This window comes from Coloeus monedula (genome assembly GCF_965178545.1).
Source record: "Coloeus monedula genome assembly, chromosome: 11".
Classification (NCBI taxonomy): domain Eukaryota; kingdom Metazoa; phylum Chordata; class Aves; order Passeriformes; family Corvidae; genus Coloeus; species Coloeus monedula.
In genome coordinates, this window is record NC_138791.1 from 12950816 (window position 1) to 12977951 (window position 27136).

Below are 27136 nucleotides of genomic sequence, written 5' to 3' on the forward strand. Positions count from 1 at the left end.
ACACAAAGTCTTCAAGGAGCTGACACGGCCCATCCGCAGCCCGTTGATCTGTCAGCACACAACCATTTTGAGCTGCCTGGGGTGGCATCAGCTGTCCCATGGAGAACCTGGAGCTGGTACATCTGCATCTGGAGCAAGAACAATGCTGAATTGCTAAAAGACAAGTAACAAACATCCTCATGCTGCACTCACAGCCTTTGCTGAAAGCATTTGAGCTGCCTGGCATGGCAGGAAGTGGATGCACGGGCTGATGTGTCCCCATCAGATGTGTGCTCCCAATAACCCATCTGTTTTCCTGTGTGTGTCCTGAGACACCTCTTCTGCAATTCCTGTTCCAGGACAGTCAGGGAACAGAGGACATGTGGAGCCACATCCTGCTCCTAACCTGCTTCTACCAGTCAGTGAGAACTGTGGCTGAGCCACTGCTGGTTTACTCATGGAAATAGAGGCACAGCCTTGCAGCCTTCAGAGGAACTGCTGCTTCAGGAAAAACTCTTAGAAATTGAAAAAGTCTGGGAAGTTTTCTTGTGTGTAAGGACAGGGAACGAGGCTCTGAACTCTGTCCTGTTTTGAAGCCACCCCTTTGGGACCACTCATCTTGTGCCATGTCCATCTGAGCCACTGCAAAGGTGATTTTTCCCTTGTTTCCTGCTTTGGGTGAGGGAGCTCAGCACTGCAGCATTCCCCAGCCCAAAGACAAGCCCCAGGCACTACCCCCATAAAGGTGAGAGATGAAGGTTGAAAAGGACAAAGATGGTTACAAAGGCCATCAGTGCCTTTAGCACAGCATCTCCTCACATTTCCAGCAACTGCATCTCTGCATACAGCTTCCTGCCTGTTGAAAATTAAGTCTGTAAGAAACATATAAATGATCCATACACCATCTCCAAGGCCCATGTCTTAAAAAAAAGGCAAGGGTTTACTCCACATACTGCTGCAGGATGTCATGTACTTCATGATCTGCCTTTTCTAATCTCTCCTTATCTCTCACTCCAATCCTTTCTCATGTCCCTCATCTATTGCAAATTCCCTTTTTAAGCTGGAGTGAAGCACATAAATATTTTCATGCTGCATAAATAGGTTGGTTTGTGCATAATGTCACAGGAGACTTTTTTTAAAAACAGGACCTTTAGTGCTGTGATAACGGCCTCCTCATTTACACAAATGAAATCTTCCATGGAGCTCAGCACTCATCTGCTCTGCAGCCCCCATGCAAAATGCTTGGCGTGGCGCCCGCTCATCGCAGGCTACAGAATTAATACAGAATATTCCATACTAAATAGGAAGCCATTTAGCACCAGGTTTGAAAATACCTTGCAAATGTAACTGATACTGAGGTTTTTCTTTTAGTGTTCCCCAGCAGCACAACCATTGTCTTCCTTCTATGTGAAATCACAGCTACTTGAAATGCTTAAGTGCAAAAGGACAACCACTTGTGTTGGCCCATTTGCCAGCATCTTTGACCATTCTGTCTGCTCACCTTAGCTTCTCTGTCGCTTCTTGCTCCCTGACCTTCATTTCCTGTTTATTCAGCCCTTGCTCAGGGTCTAAAAAGTGCAGACACCATCAAAATGGACTTTTCATTTACTCTGCACGGAAAAAGAAATAGTGTCACAATCTGTACAGTTTTTAAAAGGGCTAATGGAAGATATTGGGGGCCACACTGGGTCATGGTAAGTCTTTGAATCAAAGTGGTTTTCAGGAGCAATATTTAAATAGCACCAAAGTAAAAACTGGAAACAAACATCAGTCATTTTGTTCTAGTATTTCTATTTATATTTGACAAGCATAAAGACTTCAAGCCAATGGACTGAATGGCTCTGCAGTACAGAGCAGAGAGAGTGACTCGGGGAAAATTAAGAGAGTTCATCCACTGTGCATTTTCATACTTCTCAGGTAGGGTTGTAACACTCCAGGACAGACTATCATGGAACAGTTTAATTTGTTCTGAACATGATCACACTGTGCTGCCAAGCAGGCAAAGCTCTACTAGGCTCTGGTTTGGACCCGAGCCTGACCTCCTCAAGCCCTCAGGTAGACTCTGCACCCTATGGCCTCCCTCAGCATGGCTCTTATTGAAAGACTTGGGAGGATTTTGTTTTTCATCCTGAGTTTGGGGGACACAGAAAGCTTTGGTTGCTTGCTTCCCTGCAGTTCCAGAGAAGGATTATGGGTGCTCTTTTCATGCAAATCTTGCTGACTCATGTCTTCTCTCTTCCATCTGTTGTTTGACTTCTTTTCCTGTATTATGTGTTAGCAATCAACAACTAACCCATGGTGGGTTTCTTCCTGTGTGGGGTTCTGAACACAGCATTTCTTGCCGAGAGATTGTTCCACGTGGGTGGCTCCCACGTGCTGTTTGTTGCTGGAAGCAGCCATTCATGCCAGTCTAACCCTAATGTGATTACTATCCCATGAGCAACTTCACATATTAATTGTTTTACAGAAGTGTTTTGTATCACTTGAAGCTCCAGAAGCCTTGTCATAATGTATTAAAAGAACAGAGAAAAGAAAGATCTCAGGAAACTTAATATTTCTTGTTATAAACTCATCTGAAGAAAAAACAGCTTTCCAAGTTTATCTTGGCTAGTCTGTAACAAAGCCTTGTTTTGTAGGAATTGCTGTACTGCTAAAATATCTAATTGTTTTATGATAAAATAGCCTACATACAATAACAATAACTGAATCAAAGAGCACAACATGGAGTAAACACTTTTATAAAGTACCTGAACACAGTAGCTACCTGATTTTCCTGGAACTTTATTTCTATTTAGGCCAAGAGACAATTTAAAAAGATTCATTCCCAAGTACACAATTCAGAAAAATATGAGTTACAATTCAGAGCAATATTTTAAACCAGTGCTGTTTAGTTGTCTTAGCTGGAATTCAACCTTGATGATATCCAAAGGTCCAATAAAATTTTTCATAGAAGAATCCCATATTTGTAGAACATAATAAAATTATTGAGCTGCAGCTCCACGGCCACTGAGAACTGGGGAATGAGGTCGTTCTTTCTGGGGACTTTCTGATGTCATGGGATGTGTTCCAAATACTTTGTTACCTGAGAAATATCAAACATAACAGATCATTACATATAATAGCAGCTTTGATCTTTGTTAGTAAGACAAAACGTGAGGCTGTTTATTACTAACAACTTAGGTGCTCATTAGTGTGTTCTGACAGGAGTCACTGACAGCAATAGGCAAAAGGAGGTATTCAGTGTTAACCCCCCCCACAGCACATTGCAGCTCCTATTACAGCCTGTGCAACAGAGAAAGGAGAAAAGCCTTGCATGCAACTATTTAAAAATTATTTACCAGAGCAAGAAAGAGATTTGTTTGATTTATCTGCTTTTTCAATAAACTGCACTTCCAAATAATACTAATGCCTGCCTTTCATATCAGGCTTTTCATTCCTAACTCACAAAGCGACCTTGGATGGAGGTCAGGATCATTTTACAAAAAACAAACATGAAGTGAGGCCACCTCTCTGATGCCCCTGAGTAAGACAGCACAGTCCCCAGCTCTGTTGACCACTCCTCAGAGGAACAAAGGATTAGAAAGGGCATCTTGTGTCATCAAATCCAGCTTCTTACTCTTCAAACCTATTTTGCTATAATAACCTCATACAAGACTCTTTGGGGTTCATGATCTCTTATATAAGCTCCTACAAATAATCTTTCAAGACTATCATCTCTTGTATATCCTCATCCATTCTGACCCTGTGGTGGGACTCTGCCTAATGCCAAGGAATGACACACTGGTGATTTGGGACCATCACCCTGAAAATGCCCCCAGCCTCCCACGCTGGAGAATGAATGGGGCATTTCTTGCCATGTCTGCTCCAATTTTATGCATCTCTTGGTGGTCCATCCTAGTAAAAGACCTGTAATAGGTGCCATGACAGATGTAGAAGGTGTTCCTGAAGCAGAGAAATAGAAATGCTGAGAGCCTGGCAGCTGTGGAAGCTGTGTGTGAAATCCGTGCACAAACTCACGGCACAGTTGCTACTGCAGTGGTAGCTGAAGGCTTGCAGCAGCCCCAGGTACTGACACAAATGGGGCAGTTGAGTTTATCCCTGCAATACCTCTGCTTTGTGTAGAGACTGATATCCTGGCAAACAACAGAGCCTCAAGTACGCTCAGTCCAACACATTTCCAGCATCCATCAGCCTCTTCCTTTCTCAAATAACTACTTACTGGAGGAGTCATTAATGCCTTTCCACCTACACAGCCTAGATACTGACATTCACACAAAGGCAGTGTTCAAGCTTTGAGGTCATGTTCGAGTTGCTGGTTTGAATGTCTCTCTGGGCAGTTCTATTATGCAGCAGCTACAGCAACAGGATACCATGATACAAACCTTTGCTAATAATTGAGCATGAAATGGGCTTTTGGCTTGGTATCTTCAGTTTTGTACCTTTACTTCAGAACATGTTTAGAGCTGGCTTCAATACTGGGAAAATTATTTCAGCTTATTAAACACAAAGCTGTTACCCAAGTGTTAGACGAGGGCACGGCCCCCGAACTCACTCCCCAGGGCTGCACACGAGGCTCGGATCTTGCTGCTGTTGTGGCTGCAATTCCCCAGCCACCCACTTCTTTGTTTGATTGTCTTTTCTCACTGAAACATATGTTTCCCATTCCCACGGCATTTTGAGCAACAGTTTCCATTGTAAGCCCCTTCTGACTGACAGTTTGATGGCAGCCTGTGAATCACTTGGCACGTGTTTCGTGAATCTGCTTCAAGGAGGGCCTGGCTCCTCAGTAAGAGCATCCTCTGGCAGCTTTGGGGGCAAGAGATTAGCACCATTTTAGCAGAGGTTTGGGTGTAAAAATACTGATATCATCCTTACTTGAAGCTCAGCGTTGTCCTGCATCCCAGCTCTTTTACTCCAGGTCCTGGGACAAATGTCCATCACTTATGCTCGGCTTTCCCCATTTTCTTCTCATACAACGTGACACACAAAGCCAACGATGAATCAAGAACTGATCACACTGACAATATTTGGTTTAGACAGGCAGCCCAGGTAGGCATTCAGGCTGCTGGATGAGCAGGTTAAGAGAACATTTGGCTGGCAGCTTTCTTCACCAACAGTAACACATTTGCTGCTTTGCCTTTATGCTGTGCAATCGTGTTCGTGTCTCTGGCCCTGATGTTTCTACTGTAGCTATAATTACAGGATCCAAGCAGTGCTGTATGGAATTCATGTACTGGACAGCTGAATTAAATGGCCACCTATGGGGAAATGAAAGTTCAGAGAATGAGGTGTATAACTTTCAGGACAGTACTACTGCCAGCCTCAAAAGAGAGCCCTGGAATGGGTGTGAGGGCAACATTATTCCCTCCCACAAGAGGATCACATTCATTTATAACTCTAGTTAGCTCTCCTGCAGCTCTGTTTTCATAAGAAATAATCATATGCTTCAACCAGAAAAATAATCAACCTCGACACTGAGGCCGCTGTGCATTAGCACACCACATTTATTTGGGGAAGCCTTCTGCCCTGAGCTTTCTAGTCTGGGTGTTACTGCTGTACACAGTCACTGCACCACTTCTGGCTGTTTACACCTTCTCTTGAAGAGGTAATGTAATTCCTGTGTATAAACCTTCTCCCTTCTGCAGAGTTGGAGGGTCTGGATATTTTACACTTAAAAAATATCAGCAAGGGCCAGATTATGTTTGTTGGATTTGTGTTGATAATTAACTTTCCTTTCATCCCATTGAAATGACAAAAACATTACTTTATATGTACTTACTGCTGAAAAAAGATAATTTTTGGTGGAAAAGCACAGACCCTATGATCTGATCCATCTTCTCTTAGCTATTTCCAACTACTTAAAGCATAATGTCACTGAAATGCACACTTGGAGTGCTGCATTCTCTTCTGACAGATTGCTATGATGTTTTTCAAGGTGACCTTCATAAAACATGGGTTTCTTTAAGCTTATACTTCATTCTCGGGTCATAATAGTTTCACACAGACAAGCAAGCTGCCAGCTCCTGCTTTCTAATTAATGCTTCTTGGAGGCTTCTGAGTGGAGGATGTAATTAATAGCACTTAAGTCTGGAGTGCAGAGAAATCTATAGCAGATTACTGGGATGTGTATTTACTTCACGATTACACACAAACAGCTCCTAGACCATGTCCTCTGGGAATTGCCCAGGCCTTGGCACCACCTTCACTCTAACTCCAGTGTAAGCACTCAAAAGGTTGCCCTGCTTATGCAGTGAGGCTCTGAAACTACTGAGGGTCTCTGCTTGCTGCACCCCTTGTCCCTGCTCCCATGTCCCTTACCGCAGCATGCTGTGTTTTTCACAAGTGCCCAGGAATTCTGCTTTGCCAACAGGCAGCACCTAGTGCAGAAAATACCTCTGACCATGCCTGTGTTGTCACTGTGGTGCCCACCCAGGGGACAACCTGCTCTGTGGCCCACAGTGCAGGTACAGCATCTTCTGGGGCAGACTGTGTCCTCACTGCGTCCTGGATGCACTCTGTGGATCGCAGGCATAGCCATTATTTTGTGGGTTTATGCAGTTTAAAGTACCAGAAATAATAGGAGGGTTTTTCTTACAGAAAAACAAGCAAAGATGGGTGTTGCAAGTCATTTTTTCATACTTGCCTAAATTTAAGGAAAGTGATGGGATTTCTCTGGTGTTCACTCTCATGCATGCAGCATGGATTGTCACACTCCAGAGGTGCTGGAGCAAAATCAGATGCAATTCAAATTGCCAGTTTAAATTCCCCCTAGCCAGCTGCTGCTATCAGTGGTAATTTCCCTGCTGAAGTCAACAGAACAGCATTTTTCCACACATGCCGAGATCTTGGTGCAGAACAGGCAGCTCTGAGGCAGGATGAGTGCTCTCAAAGAATGAGTGGGGAAAAAAAGAACAAAATTTATACTCTCCAGAAAAGCTGGAATGACTATATTATCCAGAAACATTGCCAGACTGGGGACAAGGGGGAGAACTGACATCAGAAGTCTTGCAAGACTGTGCAGGACACATTATTTGGAGGGATTTTTACAAGAATTTGGCATGTTGCAGGACACAAAATATTCAGGTGGTAAAGCAATTAAAAGCTGTCGAATATTTGTAACTCCAAGCACTTGGCAACAGAATATCACTGTCAACTTCTTTATGCAAAGAGACATTTTGACATGGTACTTAAGACTGAATACTTTTCTAATGGCATAAAAGTATTACTTCAGCAATAGGAAAACATCTACTGAAACTTGTGCAGCCTGGTTCTTCCTTCAGAAATAACAACACAGAGCGAAACTGCCTTTGAAGAGAAACATTTTTCACATACTATCTGAAGGTTAGTAAGTCTTTTAATCTTTAGCCTTTTTGCTGGCATGTGCAATTTAAAATGCACAAAACAGACTATCAAAACACTCAGCTATACATAGATAGAAAATTCAAAAGGCGCATCTGAAAATAGGCTTGGAAATTAGGGTGCTGCATCAAATCCTGCTCTTTGAGTAAGGACTTTTTCCCTGTGGATCCCCCTCAAGAAACAACCAAGTTATCAAACACAACTTACCATAGGACAGCCAACATGGAATGAGAAACAGCTCCCAAAGAGATTCTAAAGAGGTAAACTCTTGGTGCTGCTAAGCAAGAGAGTGATTAAGTGGGGAAATTCTGTATTAAATATCCTCCCCCCAGAAAGCTTTTCTTTCCTTTTCTTTCTCTCTTCTGGAGTCATGTGGCGTCCTCCAGAACTTCAGCTCTGCAGACACAGTCCTGTGAGCAGAGCCTGCACTTGCTGGGGTTGTTCAAGAAGTGACAAGTCCTTCTAATGAGGTGGGATACCCGGGGAAACCCGGGGGAAGACCAGAAACACATGCAAAACACAAATTCAATCACTGATTTCAGTTTCATACACTCCAGGCAATTGCACACACAAAATATTTAAAGATAATAATTTTCTCAAGGGTAGAAACTTAGCAAGGCTAAATGGGTTAATTTCTTTAAGCAAGTGGGTGGATATCTTGGGTCATCTGGGGACTGACGTAGAGGCACTTAACTGTAGTCAGTCAGCCAGCCAAGAGGGATCAGCAGCAGCAAATGAAGTAGGGAGAGAACCAAGAGCTTCTTGCCTTATTCAAGTATTTCTTAGGGGAAAGAAAAGTTACTTGCAAGTCCTTCTTGATCAGATAGTCTCTAAATACAGGTAAAAGGTGCTACTGTACCTAGTCCAGTCATATAGGAGTTGTGGCAGGTGGTGAAGGACTTGTGATAAATGGAAGGGTAGCTGGAAAAGCCCTAAAACACAGCTTGATCTGCCCAGGCTAATCTAGCTAATCTGGGCTTCTTTGAACAAAACAGTGAAGTAGAAAAAATAATGCATGAGGCCTTTAAAATTGCTACTTATTGGCTGCAGAACACCCACATTCAGCTCTGACTTTCCCTGTGCTGCATGAAAAAACCTCAAGTCAAGTGTCATTCAGGTAAACATACAAATGGCAAAATAAATCCTTTGTAGGTGAAATTCAAAAACAGCTTCAAAGAAGGATGCATATAACCTTGTTAATTTGACAAAAGTTTTCAATCTTCATCACTGTAGAAGCTAGGTTAAGAGAGAAGGTAAAGGCTGAGAAATACAGAAGGTACAGAGAACCTTTGTCTCAGGTTCAGAGCCTTAAACCTCAGAAGCAAAATAATGTCAGGGAGAAGAGATTGACAGTGATGCCCAGTGTTGGGAATCAAGGGTTGGAAGGACTGCCTGTACTAGGCACTCTCATGATAATGATGCCACGAAGATTTAATTTACCAGTTTGTTCTAGGAAAGGTAATGACCTTAATATCATGGGAAATGTATCAAGAGGTCATCCATGCAGACAGATGCTGATTCATTTTCATAATAAATGGAAATAGATGTCCAGCCACATGAATTTGCTAGCAGGAATGAATTTATATATCCAGCTTTGTGTTTAGTATCAGAAGAGATAAAGAACATTTTATTGATATGTGGGGATTTAATTCCAACCCATTTGAGAATCTCTAGAAAAAAACACATTTCCAATTAATTTCTGACCAGACCAAAAAAAAAATCCCCCCCAAACCTACCAAATCAATAAAGGGAAACAATATCACACTGGAATAGGGATGTGTCATTTTCCCCTAAGTACTGCTCATTTGTTGCTGTGCCATAGATGAAGCACCACACAATGCCTCTGTTAGAGAAGGGTGCTTACACGTGCATTACCAAGAATATGCTCTTCCTGGCTAAGTAATTCATTTTTGAGCAGCATATTTCTGAGAAGGTTAAAAGTGGGTATCTAAATGCAACTCCAGCAGCCACTGCAGAAATGTGACTGTGTAGCCCAAACCCTGCTGCTCCAAACCCTGGAGATCCCAGCTGCTGGGGAGAAATTTTCTTCACAGATGGGAATTACCTGTGTTACATGGCTTTTTCTATACCCATCCACAGAACGGTTGGCATAGCTACTTTGGCTGGAGAAGACAAGAGCATGGTCATGATGCAAGAAAAAATGGAAGAGGCAGTCTGATGAACTCCAAATGGAGTCATCCAAAATGCCATCCAAATGGCAGAATGGCACAGGAGATGAGAGCTGCCACGTAAGTGTGCCACGCATACGATGCGCAGTTTAGCTCAAGATTTCTCAAGCTGGGCTGCAAGCAGTGAGTCACACAGAGAGAGGAGGGTTATTTATGGGATTTTGGTTATCAGAGGAAAAACATGAAACAGACAGAAATGACAGAGAAGTGAGAGTGCTGGATGATGGCAAACAGCATATGGGGAGCAGGGGAGAGGGAGCTTTTGGCATCCTTGCTGCAGCGTTATATCCCAGCCCAACTCACACTGATCTCCGGGGGCCAGTTCATTTCTGCTGGAAGAATCTGGCTCCTGGGACTCCAGGTACAGAATGAAAAACTCTCAATTTCTAGAGACCAATGTTAGTGTTTGCCAAGTGTTTTTTCTTTTCTATTCCTCCCTGCAAATATTTTTTTTTTCTTTTAGGACCAGTGGAAAATTTAGCAGAACAGGTAGTTTTCCATCAGGCTTAGTTTTGGAAGTTGAACTGATCGGATCATTTAATACTTGACAGGTGAAGTTAGTATTTGCTTATCCGCTCTATAGTCTGAATTCTGATGCAATTTTGTATGTATAGGTGCATATGCATATGTGGCTGTACACAGACACACCAATTTTAGCTCTTTGTAGAGGTACCAGGGCTATTTTCTGTCCTGAAAACAGAGGGAGGATATGCTAGGTTAAAGTCTCCTCTTAAGTAAGTGCTGATGGTTCTCATTTCCAGATACACTACTATTTTTGCTGTCTGGAAAAAAAATGCAGGATGGTGCTGATTTGTTCAAGAAGGAGCATGTTATTTCAGCTACTGTTGGAGTGCTGTGTCCTTTTGGAAACAACACAAACCTAAGAGCTTTGGTTTCTTTTGTTCCATTCTAGGTTTTTTCCCTGTTGTCCTCAAGAAGCCTCTGGAGGCTTGAGCAGAGTTTTGGGTGTTGCAGGAGTAAGTCAACATTCAAACCATTACCTCTAATTTTCCTGGAAATACTTCTTCAGAATTTCTGCTTCAGCTGCCATTTCTTCTTCTGTCCTCCACTTGTCAGGGGAATCCTCTTTGTCATGTCGTTGCAACTTTTTTGAGGGAGAAAGAAGAAAAAAAAAGTCTGTTGATTTTTTTTTTCCCAGTTTTAATATCAATTTTAGGGCAATCAATCTAACTGTTCCACGTGTCTTCAGGATGGATGGAGCTGGTGATGAAGAGAGGAAGCGTGAAGGTTGCTGGTCTAGAGTGGTGACAGGGGTTAACTGGCTCTGCTGCATTTACAAGGACAACACCAGGTGTCAGGGTGAGTGACAGGCAGTGACAGGCTCAGCTTTGTGGGCTGATGGTCAGACACCTTGTGAGTCTTTGATGCAAAGCTGGAATGTAAAACAATAGGATAACACTCAGTTACTTTGAAGCACCCACCACACCAGTGGAGTGAGCTGGACATCTCGTCAGAATTTCCTGTAAATTTTTCTCTCTGTCTTTTCCTCTGCCCATGAGGCCAAGCTTTCCTATCAAAGACCTATTGTGATAACAAGGCCCTGTTGCAACTGTTTCCCACAAGCAGTTTATATTAATACTTTTTTTCATTCCCTCTCTTCATGCAAGTTATTAATCCTTCCCTCCCATTGTTGAAAGCAAGACACATCCCTGGTCTAGAAACAAAACCTGTTGTTTTAAGCATAATTATATTTCATTGATTTCTTGGAAAAGTATAAGAAACATATAATTTTTGTGTCCAACTTGCACACTATGACCACAAAAATTCACTCTATCCCATATGCAGTAACTATTACATGATATTGTCCCAGACATGATAATTTCTTCCTTTGCCACTCAAGAATAAGGGAGAAGCTGATGGCTTTGCTGCTTCCCTGAAGAGGGGAGTTCCATATTATGGTAAATACTGGCACTTCAGTGACTATTTGTGCACACATCCATTCAAAGAACACCTGACATTTGTCAAGTGAAGGCAGCATTTACACCATACAGCAGAAACATTTACTTAATGGATTAAGTATTGAGATTCCAGTGGTTCTCTAGGTTTAGAGCACAGATTGCATTAACAGCACCAGCACTTCTAAGGAACTTCATAATATCAACTTTTTGATGTCGCTGTTGTCCCCAGGGACGGCAATAATCACCACACGGAATTCCAGGATAAAGTGGGATTATTTAATTAATTATCACCTCATTTATATAACTTGGTGCACAATAGAGAAATTACATTATTGGCTGCTTGACCGTACACCTCCCAGAGTGATTGGCTGAATGCTACGATGCCTATTTCAAAATATTTTCTTCAGTAAACCAAAACAAGACCGTGCAGGTGCAAGATAGAGAGTTAGCTTACAAAACCATCTTTCACTGTTTCTCAGCTGAAGCATGAGAAAGGAAAACTTCACAAAATGCTTCAGCAGCTGGAAAATTCCTCTGCTCCTGCTTTTTAGCATCCACATTTTGTTAATGTCATGAAATGAAGTTGAAAACTAATGAATTTACACCTTTTATTCAAGGACAAATTTTAGTATGGAAGATGAAGTGGTGAAAAAACAAAAATGAAGCCATCATGAACCTGCCAAGCAAAGTGCATTACTGTATATGGCATGTTTAGCAATAAACTAGGATTGTTAGCATACCTCCAACTCACAAATACTTTTATTTGTACTATGTTTCTCCTACTCTGAATTTTGCTGCCAGCTATAGTCCTATGTAGTTTTACACTCTGCAGCACAGATTTCTCCCTGCTCAGCAGATGAAGCTGTATTATAAAGCCATTTCCTTTCATGCCAATACAATGCAGTAGCTGTAGGCAAATTAAAGTGTATTACTGTTCAACTCATAGAAGACTAATCTTCATTGTTATGTTAGCACCAAGTGTGTTATAAATCCATCTTGTAATAATGCCACAGAATTAGAGAGAAAGATTTAAAAGCCAGGGACAGGTACAGCGTATACACTACCAGCACATGCCCTGTGTTCACGTGTCTGCTCTCACCCTCTGCTCACACCCACAGGGTGTGTATACCACAGCTGACCTGGCAATGAGTTGTTGGAAAGAATATTCATCATCTGTACTTTCTATGGACTGGGAATGCTCACACTTCACAAGAGGATGCACCAGGACAAGGCAAGTGGTGGTAAATCTGACTGAGGAGTGAGCTGTTCTCTGAAAAAAAGCAGTGTCTTTCTCATTCAACCTAACACTGGGGGTAGGTACAGCAGGCAAAAGCTGGAAGGCAAGGGAGAGCTGCCCGAGTTCCTCCAGGTCTCCTTGTTTAACCCACAAGAATTGCTTTTAGTGACATGGTTTGGCTGCTGTCCTCCCTTGCTATCTTGTTTCTGCACAATCCAGGAGAGAGCTGGCTCCCTCCGTGGACGCTGGTAAAGTGGGGGTGTGACTTGTAGGTTGTGATTATTTTCCTGTTCAAAGAAACTGAAGTGAGTAGTAATAAGGAGGGTTAACCTGCAATGGCTGCTGTTGTTGTCTAAATTAAAACTGTGCAGTTACAGACCACAGTGACTTCTCAAAGCTGGCAAAGGCGAGGGTTTCTTCTGCTACATAACAGCTAACCTTTAAAAATAATCAATCTTTGACTTGAGGTTAAAACAGATGTATGGGGAGCAGCAATGAATCTTGAAACTTGCATGGAAGAGCCCAGCAGCCCTGGCTGCTGGTGCACAGCCCCGAGACACACAGCAGCCCCAGCCAGAGCTCAGCACAGGCATCTCAAGCCTCTCTCAATGAAAAGGTGCCTACACATTTTGTGGGCACACTGAGAATGTCAAACAACAGCCTGAGGTGTTAAATCACTGCTGCAGCCAACATATTCATTGTTCAACTGACTTATAGATGAGTATTATTGCAGTATAAAATTGCTACATCTACCCCCAAACAGGATCCCAGGACTACTGTGTGCTCAGAGCTCTTACTGTACCAGTCATTTCTGAGGTGCAATCGGCAATTATCACCCCAGTGCCACTCAGTTTCTGATAACTACCAAACTAACACTGGAGATCTTGGGAAAACCACCTCTGGTGGCTGCCTATCCTTCTCTGACACCACCATCCTGCAGCTCTACTACAAGCCAAACCACAGAGCCAGCCACTTTGATGCAGAACAGTTAAATTATGGATAACCTTGCAAGATGAGGAATCCAGAGGAGGCCAAGAAGCACCTTCTCTATGAACACAGGCTGAGAAAATTTGGGCTGTTCAGCCTGGAGAAGAGAAGGTTGCATGGAGACCTCACAGCACCTTTCAGTATCCGAAGGAGGCCCACAGGCTAGGGAGAGTGACTCTTCATTAGGAATTGTAGTGATAGGAAAAGGAGTAATGGGTACAAATTGAAATAGGGGAAATTTAGGTTGGATATTAGGAAGAACATTTTTACTGTGAGGGTGTTGAGATGCTGGCACAGGTTGCCCAGGGAAGTTGTGGATGCCCCAACCCTGGCAGTGTTCAGACACATTGGGTAAGGCCTTGAGCAACCTGGTCTAGTGGGAGGTGTCCCTGGCCATGGCAGAAGTGGTTTGGGACTAGGTGATCTTTAAGGTCCATTCCAACCCCACAACATTCCATGGTGTTCTGGATGCTAAAAATATTGCAGGTTCAAGATCAACAGCACCAACGAACAGATGACAAAATAAAGCTTGCCAATACCAACTCTAGCTCAGGGATTGCACATACTACAAATCCATGGAAGCTGAAAAGCACAATGCAGGTCCACCTGTGCACCTCCCTGGTTCTTCAAATCTCCTGGATCTGCCAAGGATCTCTAATGGTGACAAGGTAATGTGATCATGGATGGGTTTGGTCTCACCTGGTTATTTAATGTGTTCTTATGTAAAGTACTTTTCAACCGGGTTCAGTTCTCCCTGTGAGTGCCTCTGTAAGCTAAAGCTACTTTATGTAATTTTTTTGTTTGTTTTAATAAAGAGAGGTTAAGAAAGTCTCCTTAGTATTTTGGCTAAGTTGTAAAGCTACTTCCAGGAGCGAAGAACATAGATATTTCAGTTATAAATTGTACTGATTCAGAATTCAGGTGGGAAACAAACATAACTCTTGATACTTGTTTCTTAGGGACTTCTGTGCCTCGGAGTGCGTTCATATTCACATGCATATCCAAGTCCCAGCTGTGAATCTGCAAACATCTGACTTGCTATTGAAAGTTTGGATTAAACTGAGGAAGCAAAGCTCTCTTGCACCTCAAGAACACTCCAAGGTTCTGCTCAAACTAAAGGGAAAAAGAGTGCCTCTATTTGTCAGATACCCATCCATAAAAAGTAGTGACTTATCCATCTTTCCTGCCTGTCAGACAGTAAAAGCTGGATAAGTTGAGCTGACATCCTTACTCAGATATATCCAAACACAGACTAGCTTGAAGTTTGTGATACTTTCTGTACAACAATTCTACTTCTGCAAACTAGTGCACGCCAAGGCAAGGTAAGTCTATAAAACCTTTTCTGTAGGGCTCCAAACTAGTTACTGTTTCAAAGCAACTGGCACTTGGCCTGTTTTCTTAAGAGAAAGGTGAGGCAAAAGCATTGCACCACGTGGACAAAATGTTTTACTGCAAAACTCAGAAAGGCCCGACTTCTCTGTAGCCAAACCTGTTTGTACACACTCACTAAAGGAGTGTCTCTGAATCCTGAGCATCAACAGGATGGTGGGCAACCCCCTCAGCATAGCTTGGATAACCCCAAAAGGAGGGAACAGGATGAGAGACCATGAACAGCTCTTTTAGACAATCTCTATTATGCTAAATTTTTCTTTTAATATTCTGAACAAGCACCGAGACACACATTAGTCAATTCTCTAATTGCAGTTGCCCAGCAAATTACACACTGTATCTGCTCCACATTCTTCAAGCACCAAGACTCTTGTTTATAACTGTGAACATCTTCTTGCCTTGCAGTACAAATAAATGCACTATTTCTAAGATATGCCCTTCTTCAAGCAGATCATTACTGATGTCTGACTTCTTGGGCTTCCTGATAAATTATCCTCTTCTTTCACCTCAAGCAGAAAATGCTCTTTCACTGATAATCTATGACTGTCAGTCTTGATTACATGTAAACAGTGGAGCTCTTTGAATATTTCTGCTTGTGAAAAGTGTTCATTTTCTCACTCATGTCTCCCAGTGTGAGATGCTGGCAGACCTGACAGCTGTGCTTTATGTTATTTTATTAAAGTTGCTAGTGCTGCAGAATGGTCTATGTTTTTATCACTGCAATTCTTAAGGGAAACACAATATTGTTTTATAGCACATTCACATTGGGCGACCTCTCCTTCTTGCCCTTTGTGAAGGAGCCCAGAATTCTCAACACAGCAGACTATAGGGGACCTGGGTCTATGACTGGCTGTTGCTTGAAGTGATATGTATATTATGTTTTTTTCTACTTATGCCATAACACCACCAGAAAAGCAACCTGTGGAAATATACTGCACTAGCCAAAACTATTGGGAAAAAGCTTTTATGGTACCTAGAACTATTCTCACTCCCCATGAATATTTATAGTCGATAGTTAAGAGTTTATAACCTCCAATGCATTTAACTAAAAGAAAAATTATAGTGATGGAGAGTAATTACACAAAACTGCAGCAACATAACAAAACTCAGCTGCTTCAGCAATTATAAAATATAGTATTATCAAAACCAGCAGCTAACAAAAAAAAAGAATGAATTTTTGCCAGTGGCTTGATTCAGAGATTAGGCATTACCCAGCTGCGGTTCATTATTACCAATACACCTTGAGATACCCAGGCATCTTTTCTGTACTTAACTCCTACACTGTGGTGAAATATTCAGAGTGATATCTCAACATCAGATTAACACATAAACCATGAGGAGGCTGAAAATCTAATTTCTTCTCACCAGTAGAAACCCTTTTCCAGAGGCTGGAGACAAACTTGATCCCAGGGCTGCTACACGTTGCTTCCCCCAGCTCCCTTACAGGAGCAGAGCTGTGTGACCAACACACTCCAGAGCACACTCCTGCTCCTGTTCTTGCACTGCAGCTGTGGTGGAGCTTCCCACCCCATGGGTGACAAACTCCAGGGCTGAGCTGGCTCCGGGTCCTCAGCCCTTTGGTGATATACTGGTCCTGGTGATGACTTCCAGCCACCTAAGCCTCCTCTGGTACTACTTTTACAACTTAACTCCTGAATTGCTTCCTTTGCCCTGTTCCCCCTGGTCTTGACCTCCTTGCTCTTTTCCCCCAGTGCTTTCTTTCCTTTTACTTCACTTTGTATTTCACTTATAACCTAATAAGAATTCATTTCCACCCTACCCCACAATGTGATTAATGCAGCATTTACTGCTATTATCTGTACCTCCTGCTATGCTCCAGCCTTTCCTCACTCTCTGCTGTCTTGCTGAAAGGAGTGTGAGCTTTTTGGTAGGCGCCCTCCTCTGCCAGTCTGAGCCTCCATCTCATTTCCTTCAGTTGCAGCTCAAGTCTTGACTTGACTTGCAATGTAAAATGAAAGAATAATGGATGAAACACAGTGATTTCATGAAGCAGCTTCTCAGGGATGCTGGAATCACATGGCCTTACACATCCTGTTCTATCTGCCTGGGGGAAATCATTGCAGCAGCTCCCAGCCCTGGGCTTGTCTTCCAGCTGAGCATCACCCCTGTTCTGCTCAGGGCTCAGGAAAGGCAAAAACAAGGCAGAGAACAAGCACAGCAGGCTCCCCCTTGACCACACAAGAGACCGACCTGACTTTGTGTTAATACAGTGCTGGAGGCCTCTCTGCCCCCACCAGCTGCTGTGGGATCAGGGCCCCTTTCCAAGCCCCTTTTCCACTGCTCCCCCTCACAGCCTGAGCAGCTCAGACAGTTCAGTGCTTTCTGCATCTCTTGGCGTATTTCCATATTTAATTACAGCTACAAAACTGCTGTAATTTAATTGCTCTAATTTACAGTGAACACCCACATCCTATAATTTTCTCATCTGCTGACTTTGCTTATGATTCTATATCATACAGATATCTGTGTTTCCATGAATCAGAAATCCCTGATTTTGGGGTGGGTTTTGCTTGCTGCATTAAATCTGAATTATTTAAGGAGATGGGAAGAAAGCCTGAATTATCTGCATTTTATAGGAGACAATTTTTAAACTATCTACTGGAAAATCCTTCTCCAATCTGCATGAAATATGCTTCTACCTCACAGCTGCTGATATTGCTGCAAAGCATGTATTCCATTGGAAACCTCAGTTTATCAAAGCTGTGTTTTAGAGAGAAGTGCTTCTTTCCCCTCCTGTTGACTCTTTGTCATAGTGACTGCAAATATTTTTTCAGTTTTATTGTTGTGCTTTGGGGAAAGACTTGAACCTTACACTTCACATGGACATATGAATAACTGCACACTTTTTAGCAAAGCACTTATATGAAGAGAATTTTGTGAAAACACATAAAGGTTAAGTAAAACCCTTAAGCATATGTGTTTAAGTGCTTTGCTAAAATAAACTCTGCAAACCCCAGTTTCCAACAATTCGGATAAGAAAAAAGAATAAATATAAAAGGAACCTTAAGAAATTTGCTTTTGAAAATATAAAAGACAAGTAAGCCCACAAGAAGAATGACAGTTGTATAGAAAACACGTTTGCCATTCGGTGAAATATGTAGATTGCACTCTGAAGAACTCAGATCTTGACAGACTTCCAGTTTGGCTCCAACTGAGATAAAATTCTTGGAAAGTGAGCACATTATAAGGGAGATACTTGAAGGAATATCCACTGGGGTAAGAAGTCCTGCCAAAGACTTGGGGAACTGCTATTTACAACCTGATTTGAATCCAGGCAAGAATCTATATCAGTGTTTAGATACATTTTCACCATGCCCATTATCCTCCTACTTAGCAGATAATGTTTGAAACACCTCTGTAGTCTTCCTCACCTGGGAAGAGAAGATGGATTTTTGTGGGGAGCTTCCTAATGGCCTTGCCTACAGAGGGCTGTCTGTACAAGAGAAATGTGTCACACAGAGACCTGGTTAAGAAATGGCAATGTCATCAGTGTGATCATGTTGGAGGAAACCTTATCCTGCGTGCACAGCCTGCCATGCAACATTACTCATTTGGAAAAAGGCTATTTTTAATCAAGGAAAAGCACTTTAATCAAGGATAGAGTCAGTGATTCAAAAATTTCATGCAGGTGCATGTATTACTTGACTGAAAGCCTCATCCTAAAAGGTCAGAGCTGCAGAGAGATGTGCCTGTCCCACTCCAGGAGCAGAGATAACCTCAAGGTGCCTGTATCAGGCTGATGTATTCTGGCTCCTGCTGCAGTGAGTTTCAAAGTCAGAACTTCCCTTAGTAATCTTCTTAACTTTAGACAAATATTTGCCGTACCCTGAGCACACTCAGTAAGATTCATGACATGCCAAGGAAAACACATGAGTTAAGGGGGTTGATCTGGTTTATTTGCTTTCTTTGTCTTTTTCTGACGGCACAAAGGATATCAGCTGCAGGTCCTATGGCATTGGCACAGAGCCAGTTCACCATGCAGGGGAATGGGAGCATGCCCTCATCTCCAGGGGGGAGTTCCACCTCCCTCATCACATCTCTGGGATGTGCAGGAAGAGCCAACAGTGGTCAGAGTGTATTTCCTCTCTGGGGAATTAGTTTATTCCTATTAAAACAAAAATCCTCACCCTCAGCAACACTTGCTGAAATTAAGATGAAAACATTCCATCAATGTGTTCTGGAGTAACTCATACTCTGAGTCACTCCCTCCACTGACTGTAGGAGGATTTCAAGGAGACTTCAGTGTCTGAAATGACACATACTGCATAATTGAGGTGAACCACAGGGCTTCAAAGCCTGCTTTTGTGTGTGCTTCTCAGGGGACCCCTCGCCTGCCAACAGACCTTCCCAGGGTGACCCAGTCTGCTTTCCCCCACAGTGCTCAGGATCACAGCACTCCTGGATAAAGCTACATCCCCAGACAGCATTTTCCCCCAGGCATCCCTCAAATACTTCTTTAGCTTTCAGCCTTGCACATGCAAGGCTACTTCACCACCGGGATTGCCTCCCTGGGATTTAGGCAACCAATACCCTCTAGTAAGCAGTAAAATAGGTTGAGGAATAAATTGCTCTCATTTAACATTCACTCAAAAAAAGATGGCTGCATTTATTATGCAGCATATTGTTTTATATACTGTTTTGTTATAATAAGTCATGTTTAAAATGTCATGACATTTAAATCAACAGCAGTAAGAGGGAAATGCTGAAAAAGAGCAAGATGATCAAAAAGAATCTGAAAAATCCTGGTGAGACATTACGGGCCAAACACTCTCATCACAGTAAAAATAGTCACAAAAGAGCTTAAAACTCACCTGTGAGAAACCCAGTGTAGAGAAACCCTCCCTGCCCAGGTCTCTGTGTCCCTGTGGTGTCCCCAGGCCTGTGGCAGCTGGGTGGTGGCAGCTGGTTGTGGCCAAGAGACTTGGGCACCTGCTGCCAGGTCCTCCTGGTGCTCTGCATCCCCTTCCAGGTTCATCCTGTCCCTGTGCTGCCCTTTGCCACCGAGTCACTGCAATGCTCTGGACAGGTCGACTGCACACAGCCCCTCAGAACTCGTTAATGCAGTTTGGCTCAGTGAGGAGCTGGGCTTCAATGTCCGTGCTGTCATATACATGAACTTTACAAACAATATAAAAGACTACTTTAATGTGGCTTCATAACCTTTGAGGAGACACAGAGCCTACCACATCTACCACTGATAAGCCACATGCATAATGGCAGATTTTCACCAGAAGGACTTTTAATGTTAAAAAAGGAAAGAGTGTGGATCAAAGGAGCCACTCTGCTCCTGCAGATTCACTGCTCTTCCACCAGGTCTGGACTCATAAGCCAGCATCCCTCACTGCTGCCTCCATGCTCCCTCACCCCCCTCCAAGGGAAAAAACAACTGCAACAACAAAACAGATGGCAATGCATTGAAACATTAAACCTGAGCCCAGTACCTGAGCTGTACCATGAATATTTCACTGAGGCATGGGGTAGAAAAGACAACAAAATGACCTTTTCTACCATCTTAAGGGATATCTAACCTTGTTATTGCTATAGACACACTGAAGAAATGCAAGAGAGAGACAAAGACTATTTAAAAGTTGTTGTGCATATTTTTAAAAACCACTATCTCAATGTTCCCATTGCAACCTGCCAATATGAATGACACTTACTTTTGCTCTGAAAAATGGAAGAAACTCTAAAAGATAGACTGCATTAAGAATCTACTGATATTCCACTGACCTGGTGGGATAAGGACCAAACAAGTTTTGTCAAGGGCAATTGCCCCAGAGTCTGTAAATTAATCTCTTAAAGTAGCAGCAGCAAAAAGAAAAAAATCTTCAATGTTTAGAATAGTTTTTAAACCCAGTGGAGGCTCACACTTCTCAATGATCCAGTAGCAGTGGATGGCACCAGACCCATATATGTGAGCAAAATTGGAGATTTCAGATGGTCAATTACCTCTGCCAGTTTTTCCAGCCCATTAATATTGCTGTAAAACTTATGCAGGAAGTTGTCTTATTAAGAGATATCACAGGAGGTTTTGTCCATATAATTTCTTTCCCTATTGTACAAACTTCACAAAGATATATTACCCATAGCAAATACGGTCCTAGATTCTCTTTGGGATGGATGGATGCATGAGGTGTAAGAGGGAAAGTGAGGAACAGCTTGCCATTGTTCAAGCAGACTCCTCCACTCCTCAGGTGAACCTCTGACTGAACTCATACATGAAATCAAATGATTAAAAAAAGTCACAGATAAGGGGCTCGATACAGGAGCCCTTATTTACTCAGTGAAACTCAGACTGGGATAACAGTGGCTTTTCAGGAGGTGGAGGGGCACAGGTTGCCTTCACTTTAAGGGGGAGGACTCTTTTTGTTCCTCTTCCAAGCTGCAGTGTTCGCCTTCTGCTGAAATCCTTTTTCTGGGGAATAAGGCCACAGTTGTACCCATATAATGCCCATGCAGAAAAATAAGGATGGCATAATGGCCATGGAATAGAGTATTCAGAAATTAATTTAAGTGAAGGGACTTTGAATGTGGGGAGAATTAATTTTAGCTGGATAGATGTGGCAGTTAATTAAGGCTGATAGCTTCTACTAGTAGAAAGGTGTTTTTGATGAAAATACATTGAAAATATTATTAAACTGCCTAGGAAAAAACAGTTGCCCATGCTAAAACCTCCCAGACATCCCATGTTTTTATATAGAAATCATAAACTGATAGCATTTGCATAACAATTATTATTTAATATGTAGACTTCAGTATCATTGCTTATGGACAGAACTAATATTAAAACCTTTGAGCACAGATATTTTAGAAATACTTATCTGAAAAGTCACAGGAACTTTTTTAGTTTGCAATAGTTTTGCAAGTTCTGTTCTGGTGATGATACCCTGGCAGGAGATCACCACCTTCTCTTTGCATAATCCAGAGGACATGCTCCAGAGCTATGCAAAATCCCACACTGCTTGGAGCGGGGGAGCACATGACCATGCAGGATGGAGGGTAGGAAAGGTACAAAGACAATCTCAAGGAGCCCAAACAGTCCCAGTTTTCAGAGACAGAAAGTAATTTTGTATGCTTTCAGTTCAATCAGTTTGTTCATGCCTTAGGAAACAATGAGATCAACGGAAATGAAAGCAATTTCCAGCAGATATGAATAAAACACGTGGCTCTGCTGAGAAGAACTTGTATGCTATTCCAGAAGCACAGTCAAAGACTTGTGGATTAAATGCTGTGAGAACATATCACGCATGGACTTGCTTCATCTGAATTTACCAGACTAAGAATTTGCAGGTTTCTCATTCCTCCTTCAGGAGGGAGTTGATTGGGGAATCAGTTGTACAGTCACACACTTTGTGGAGAACTTGCGAAATAATTTTATTTATTTAAACACATTTTGAAGTTGCAATCAGAACTTCTTTCACAGGTCTGTTGCTACATTTCTCTCCTTTCTTTAGGTCTTTTTTCTTCAAACTACTCTTCAAGCAAAAGTAAAAAAAGAAAAAAAATCGTGTTTTCAGTGTGTTGCAGGGTTTTCCTGTGCACATACTGTGTAGTACAAAGGCTCACTAGCTCTCCCCATTCATCCTGACCCATAATCATTATTAAACTTAATTGCAGAAGACACTGTCTTCACAGCTTTACTTCTCATATGACATCTTGTGAATTGCTTTTAAGAAAAGCCATTTACACAACTTCTATATATATGTAAACTAGTACTCTAATGTCACATTCTTGTTTGCACATACCCTTGTATTCATGTCAGCTAGTCCTAATGCAAAAGCAAGTGGCCCTTCATGTATTTCAGTTACGAAACAGTAGCATGGATTTTCATAAAACAAAAGTTTGACTGATACTATGCAAAATCTGTTCCACTGAAAAATTGGCATCTCGCCCATCATCTTCCACAAAGTTCAGTATCTTTGTCGGGGCTCATCTACTTGACTTCTTAATTGTCTGTGTTCACTGGCTGTATCAAATGGAGTTTTCTTTTTGCTTTTGCTCACTGCATATTACATCTTTTAATTGGTATATATAATTACTTACCACAGTCTGCCATGCCAGATTTTCTAAGCATTAGTCTAATTAACTTAAGCTTGATAATTATGTTTCAGATATCATAACAGTATGCACAGAACTTGCAGATTATGCTGTTGGTTTAGCTGTTTCTGATAACACTTTTCTCCTATTCTTCTTTTTTCCTTTTGCTTTTTCTCTTTCTGTACAGGGTGGGAGCACAAGCAGAAAGAGGGACTGTTTTTCTCTTTAAATGACTCCAGTGTTCTCCAAAAGCAAAAGCTGGCTGTTTTAAATAAGAAGCTATCAAAAGTAAGTCAACACAAATGAGAATATATCCATAATGCAAGGACTTCCTCTTTTTATAAGAATAAAAGATAAATATGTCACTGAAGAAAGAAACTTGAGCTTCTGATAGCGGAAACTGTAGAGGATTCTAGCACAAACCTACAGCATTTATGGGCCAATTATGAAAGTACTCAGACTTCCCACAGGTCTCCATCCTGGGCCATTCTAATTATCTGCCTGTTGGCGACAGCCTGTCGCCAGGGACGCAATAAATAAGAGATAACATGCATGGGACTTGGCACATGCACCTCTCCAGCAAAGAGAGATCATCCTTCACAGAGTGAAGCAGCCCATCTGGGAAAATGAAATATCCAAGTCTGAGACCCCAGGTAAGAGTAAACAGATGCAGAGGACACTTATGCCACAGTCATAAATAAAGAAAAAAGGCTCTGGGTTTGTATTTGGCTTTCTGGTGTAAATCAGCATGTCTCTTCATTTCTGACAACTCACCTTGGTATTCTGCTTTTACCGTGGAGAATATATCCTGCATTATTTGATTTGTCTTACTCCTGGACGAGGGCATGGACACTTTGTCCCACCACACTGAATGGCCTCTGCCCAGTGGGACAGAGCCAGGAGGACCAGACCTCTCCCTGCTTCCAGAGACTATGGATTTGTCTTGTTGACTGGAGTGCAACGAGTCCTGTTAGGTCCCAAAGGTATCCAGAACGCAGTCTGGGTACTTAGGCTGCAAACACACTCATGTCTATGCCAAGACACTGTTTGTTGGAATTTTGGGTGCAGTCGTGCATAAGTGCCGTCAAACCCACACAGAGAACCACAACAAAGGCATTTCACTTACTCTGGAGTCATTGGTGAGGATTTAATCAGCTATGAAACATTGAAAGATGGCTCAGCTGCTCCTGTACTTTAACAGACTTCTTGGATAGAGACAGGGACAGGCAGCTCTTGCTGAAGTTCCCCTCATTCAAGCCCTTATTTTCAGGTGATTGAAGGGCTGTCACCCTTGACAGAAAATATTATCAGCAGTCAAGGAAGTAATCAGAGTGGCAAGTACATAAATAAGCATAGCATAAATCTGAATATTGGTAATTAGCATTTGATTAAATCAGATTAAAAGCGTTAGGCCACCGTAGCAGCGATTCCTTATAGAAAACTATTTAACATTCCAATTATCTTTAATGAATTAACCTCAAAGTATGGCTGAGGTGCAACACCCTAAGAATCCCTTTGCTCATCTACAGTCCACTTGCAACTAATTTCACTTCACAAGCCTACCTCAATTAACATTTTTCTGTATTTCACACATCAGTAACTGCAGTACTGAAATATGCACTCCTTTCCCAAATTTAATAGCTGAGATACTTTCATTTTTTTTATTCTACAAATGAAGAAAATAATTTCCTGCTACTATCTCAAACCAATTAAAATTCTTTTAATATTGGCTTTACATCTCTTCGATACACATATGAACCAAAAACTCCAACATTTTTCACATAATAATTACTTGGAATTGATCTGCTATGCAGCACTCCAAAGACAAAGGGATTTACAATTAGCAAATTTTAAAGTTTAGTTTACATTTTTCATCTCCAGAGTTTTAAAAGAATGCTTTTTGACTGAAGGTTTTATATTAAGAAAGAAAACTCAATCAGTACAACTAAATTATTTTAATTTAAAAAGAAAATAAATTGGAAAATGTACAGATTTATCGATAGGCCTGGAAGAACACACTACCTTTTAGGCCACTGTGGAACTACAATTACAAAAAAAGCTATTGTAAAATAAAGAAAACTTTTGTACAGTACACCCTGCTCATTGTGTGGTGCTGGTAGAAGGACAGATCTCTAACTGAGATCTCACCGTTATCAAATGCCTCTGAGATAGGGAAGCTACTGACCAGTTTCAATAGCAGGGCAACTGCTGGGCCTCATGGTTCTTTCCTTCTACTTTCCTTGTTTTTCTTGGTGCATTTTATAAAAAGACAGTGTCATTTCATATCATTCCCACGTTAATGGGGGAACATGGCGAGGAAGCTCTTGCTCTGCAGCGTGGTTGTGGTAAAAGGAGCAGCACTTGTGAACAGATTATAAATCTGACGTTATTTTCCCTTTCACTCCATGTTTGCAGCATTATTTTAGAATTAAGAAAAATGAACACACATGTAAGATAACAGCATCCACGCAGCAATATGGCATAGCTGTTATTCCTCTTGCAGGCATCCAATTTAATTTTATCATTAAATACCACACAGCACTAGTTCCTATGTTCTATTCCATACTGATTTTAACCTCAGTGTAGAGCTAACCACTTTGTGCTGTGCATATCATCTAGAGCTCACTGTGGAGAAGAGCACTGCCAGCAGTGAGACATGTGGGGATACAGTACACAGCTCCTTCTCATATCAGGACTGTTGGATTTTCCTTCTCCAGCTGAAGCACCCACATGATGCCACAGAGCTTCAGTGCCATTCCTTCTCTGAGCTGCTGAGCACTGCTATAATGAAGTTATGCAGATAGGACACAGGCATAATATAGCTTGCCCATATAGATACATAGAGTTTATTTTGTATATTAATTTTTATAATAAATAGGGCATGCATGGCCTATTTGGTTACATGATCATATCCATGCCCTGAAAGATGATGTTCTCATTAAGAGAAGCTGCAAGCCCAAATCTTATCTAAAGTACTGTTTACTTTGCTGGCAGAACAGCCAGCATGCTGCAGAGCCTATATCTTTCACTATGCCACTCAAAATGAGAGCACCCCATAATAAGTCCTGAAAGCTTAAAAAAAAAAAATTAAATAAGCCAGTAAGAGGAGAACATATATTAAAAATCAGTAACTGCTTAATTTAGCTAACAATATAACATTTTTAAATGGAGTAAGTTTTTTTATCACACCATTTCTCTCTGATATTTTATCCACTCTCAGAGAATACTGAATATTGTAACATTTTGCCCTTACCTGAATTTTTACCAGCCCTTGGTTTTTATCGCATACAACCCTTTGGAAAGTCTAAACAGTAGTTAAAAATAAACTCTTTGCTAACATTCTATTTCTACTACTTCCGTTTATAACCAACACCACACTGCATTTATGCATGAATCTGTTCTTATGTCAAAACCTGTTTCAAGCCTGATTTTATTCATACTCTTTGTCAAGTGTCTCTGGGCTCCTGGAGTGGCTCTGATCCCTTCAGCCAAAGGAGATCCTTGTCCCTCTGGGGTGAAATCCTTTACATGAAGTGGGCACTTTTATCCCTGAGCAAGTGTCCAGGACCAAACCTTTGTGTGGTGCTCCACCTGAGCAAATGCAGCCTCCAGACTCCTTCCCACACTTTCTCCTGGCTTTGGTGCCCAGCCAGGGCCATCCTGCTTCCAGGAAAGCACTGGTAGGACTCTCAGCTGCCTTAGAGCCAGAGAGAGCCCACAGGGTAGCAATTCACTGCCTCCTATCACAGCTTACTGGCACTATCTAAGTTGATAATTTTGTATTTATTTCCTTGAACGTTTGCTGCAGATGACACTGCCCAGCAACTGGAGACATTTCAGGAGATAGCCTTGAGAACATCAGGAAAACTATAAATTCTCTGTTAGGGATTATTTCAGTGGCACAGATCAAGTCAAGAGTTTTGATCCCTTCCACTCATCTCTGGGCTTTTGGAATATCCATAAAATTTGGATAAATCTACTACTGAAAAAAAAAATCCCAGTTCACACCTAAATGGCCT

General features: G+C 41.8%; 1 protein-coding gene across 2 annotated transcripts in view; it reads right to left on the reverse strand.

Annotated features, from left to right (window-relative positions):
• Nucleotides 1-2713: 2713 nt before the first annotated feature.
• Nucleotides 2714-27136, reverse strand: part of FHIT (fragile histidine triad diadenosine triphosphatase) — a 407821-nt gene continuing 383398 nt past the window's right edge. The window contains exons 5-6 of one of the 2 annotated variants that reach the window (XM_082289131.1): nucleotides 10529-10632; nucleotides 2714-3061 (exon numbers count right to left, since the gene is read on the reverse strand). In XM_082289131.1, coding sequence (XP_082145257.1) covers nucleotides 10531-10632 — 102 coding nt within the window. In that variant the 3' untranslated portion in view covers nucleotides 2714-3061; nucleotides 10529-10530. Of the gene's footprint in view, nucleotides 3062-5125; nucleotides 5238-10528; nucleotides 10633-27136 lie in introns of those variants that run through there. The other variant, XM_082289132.1, reaches the window with a different exon arrangement.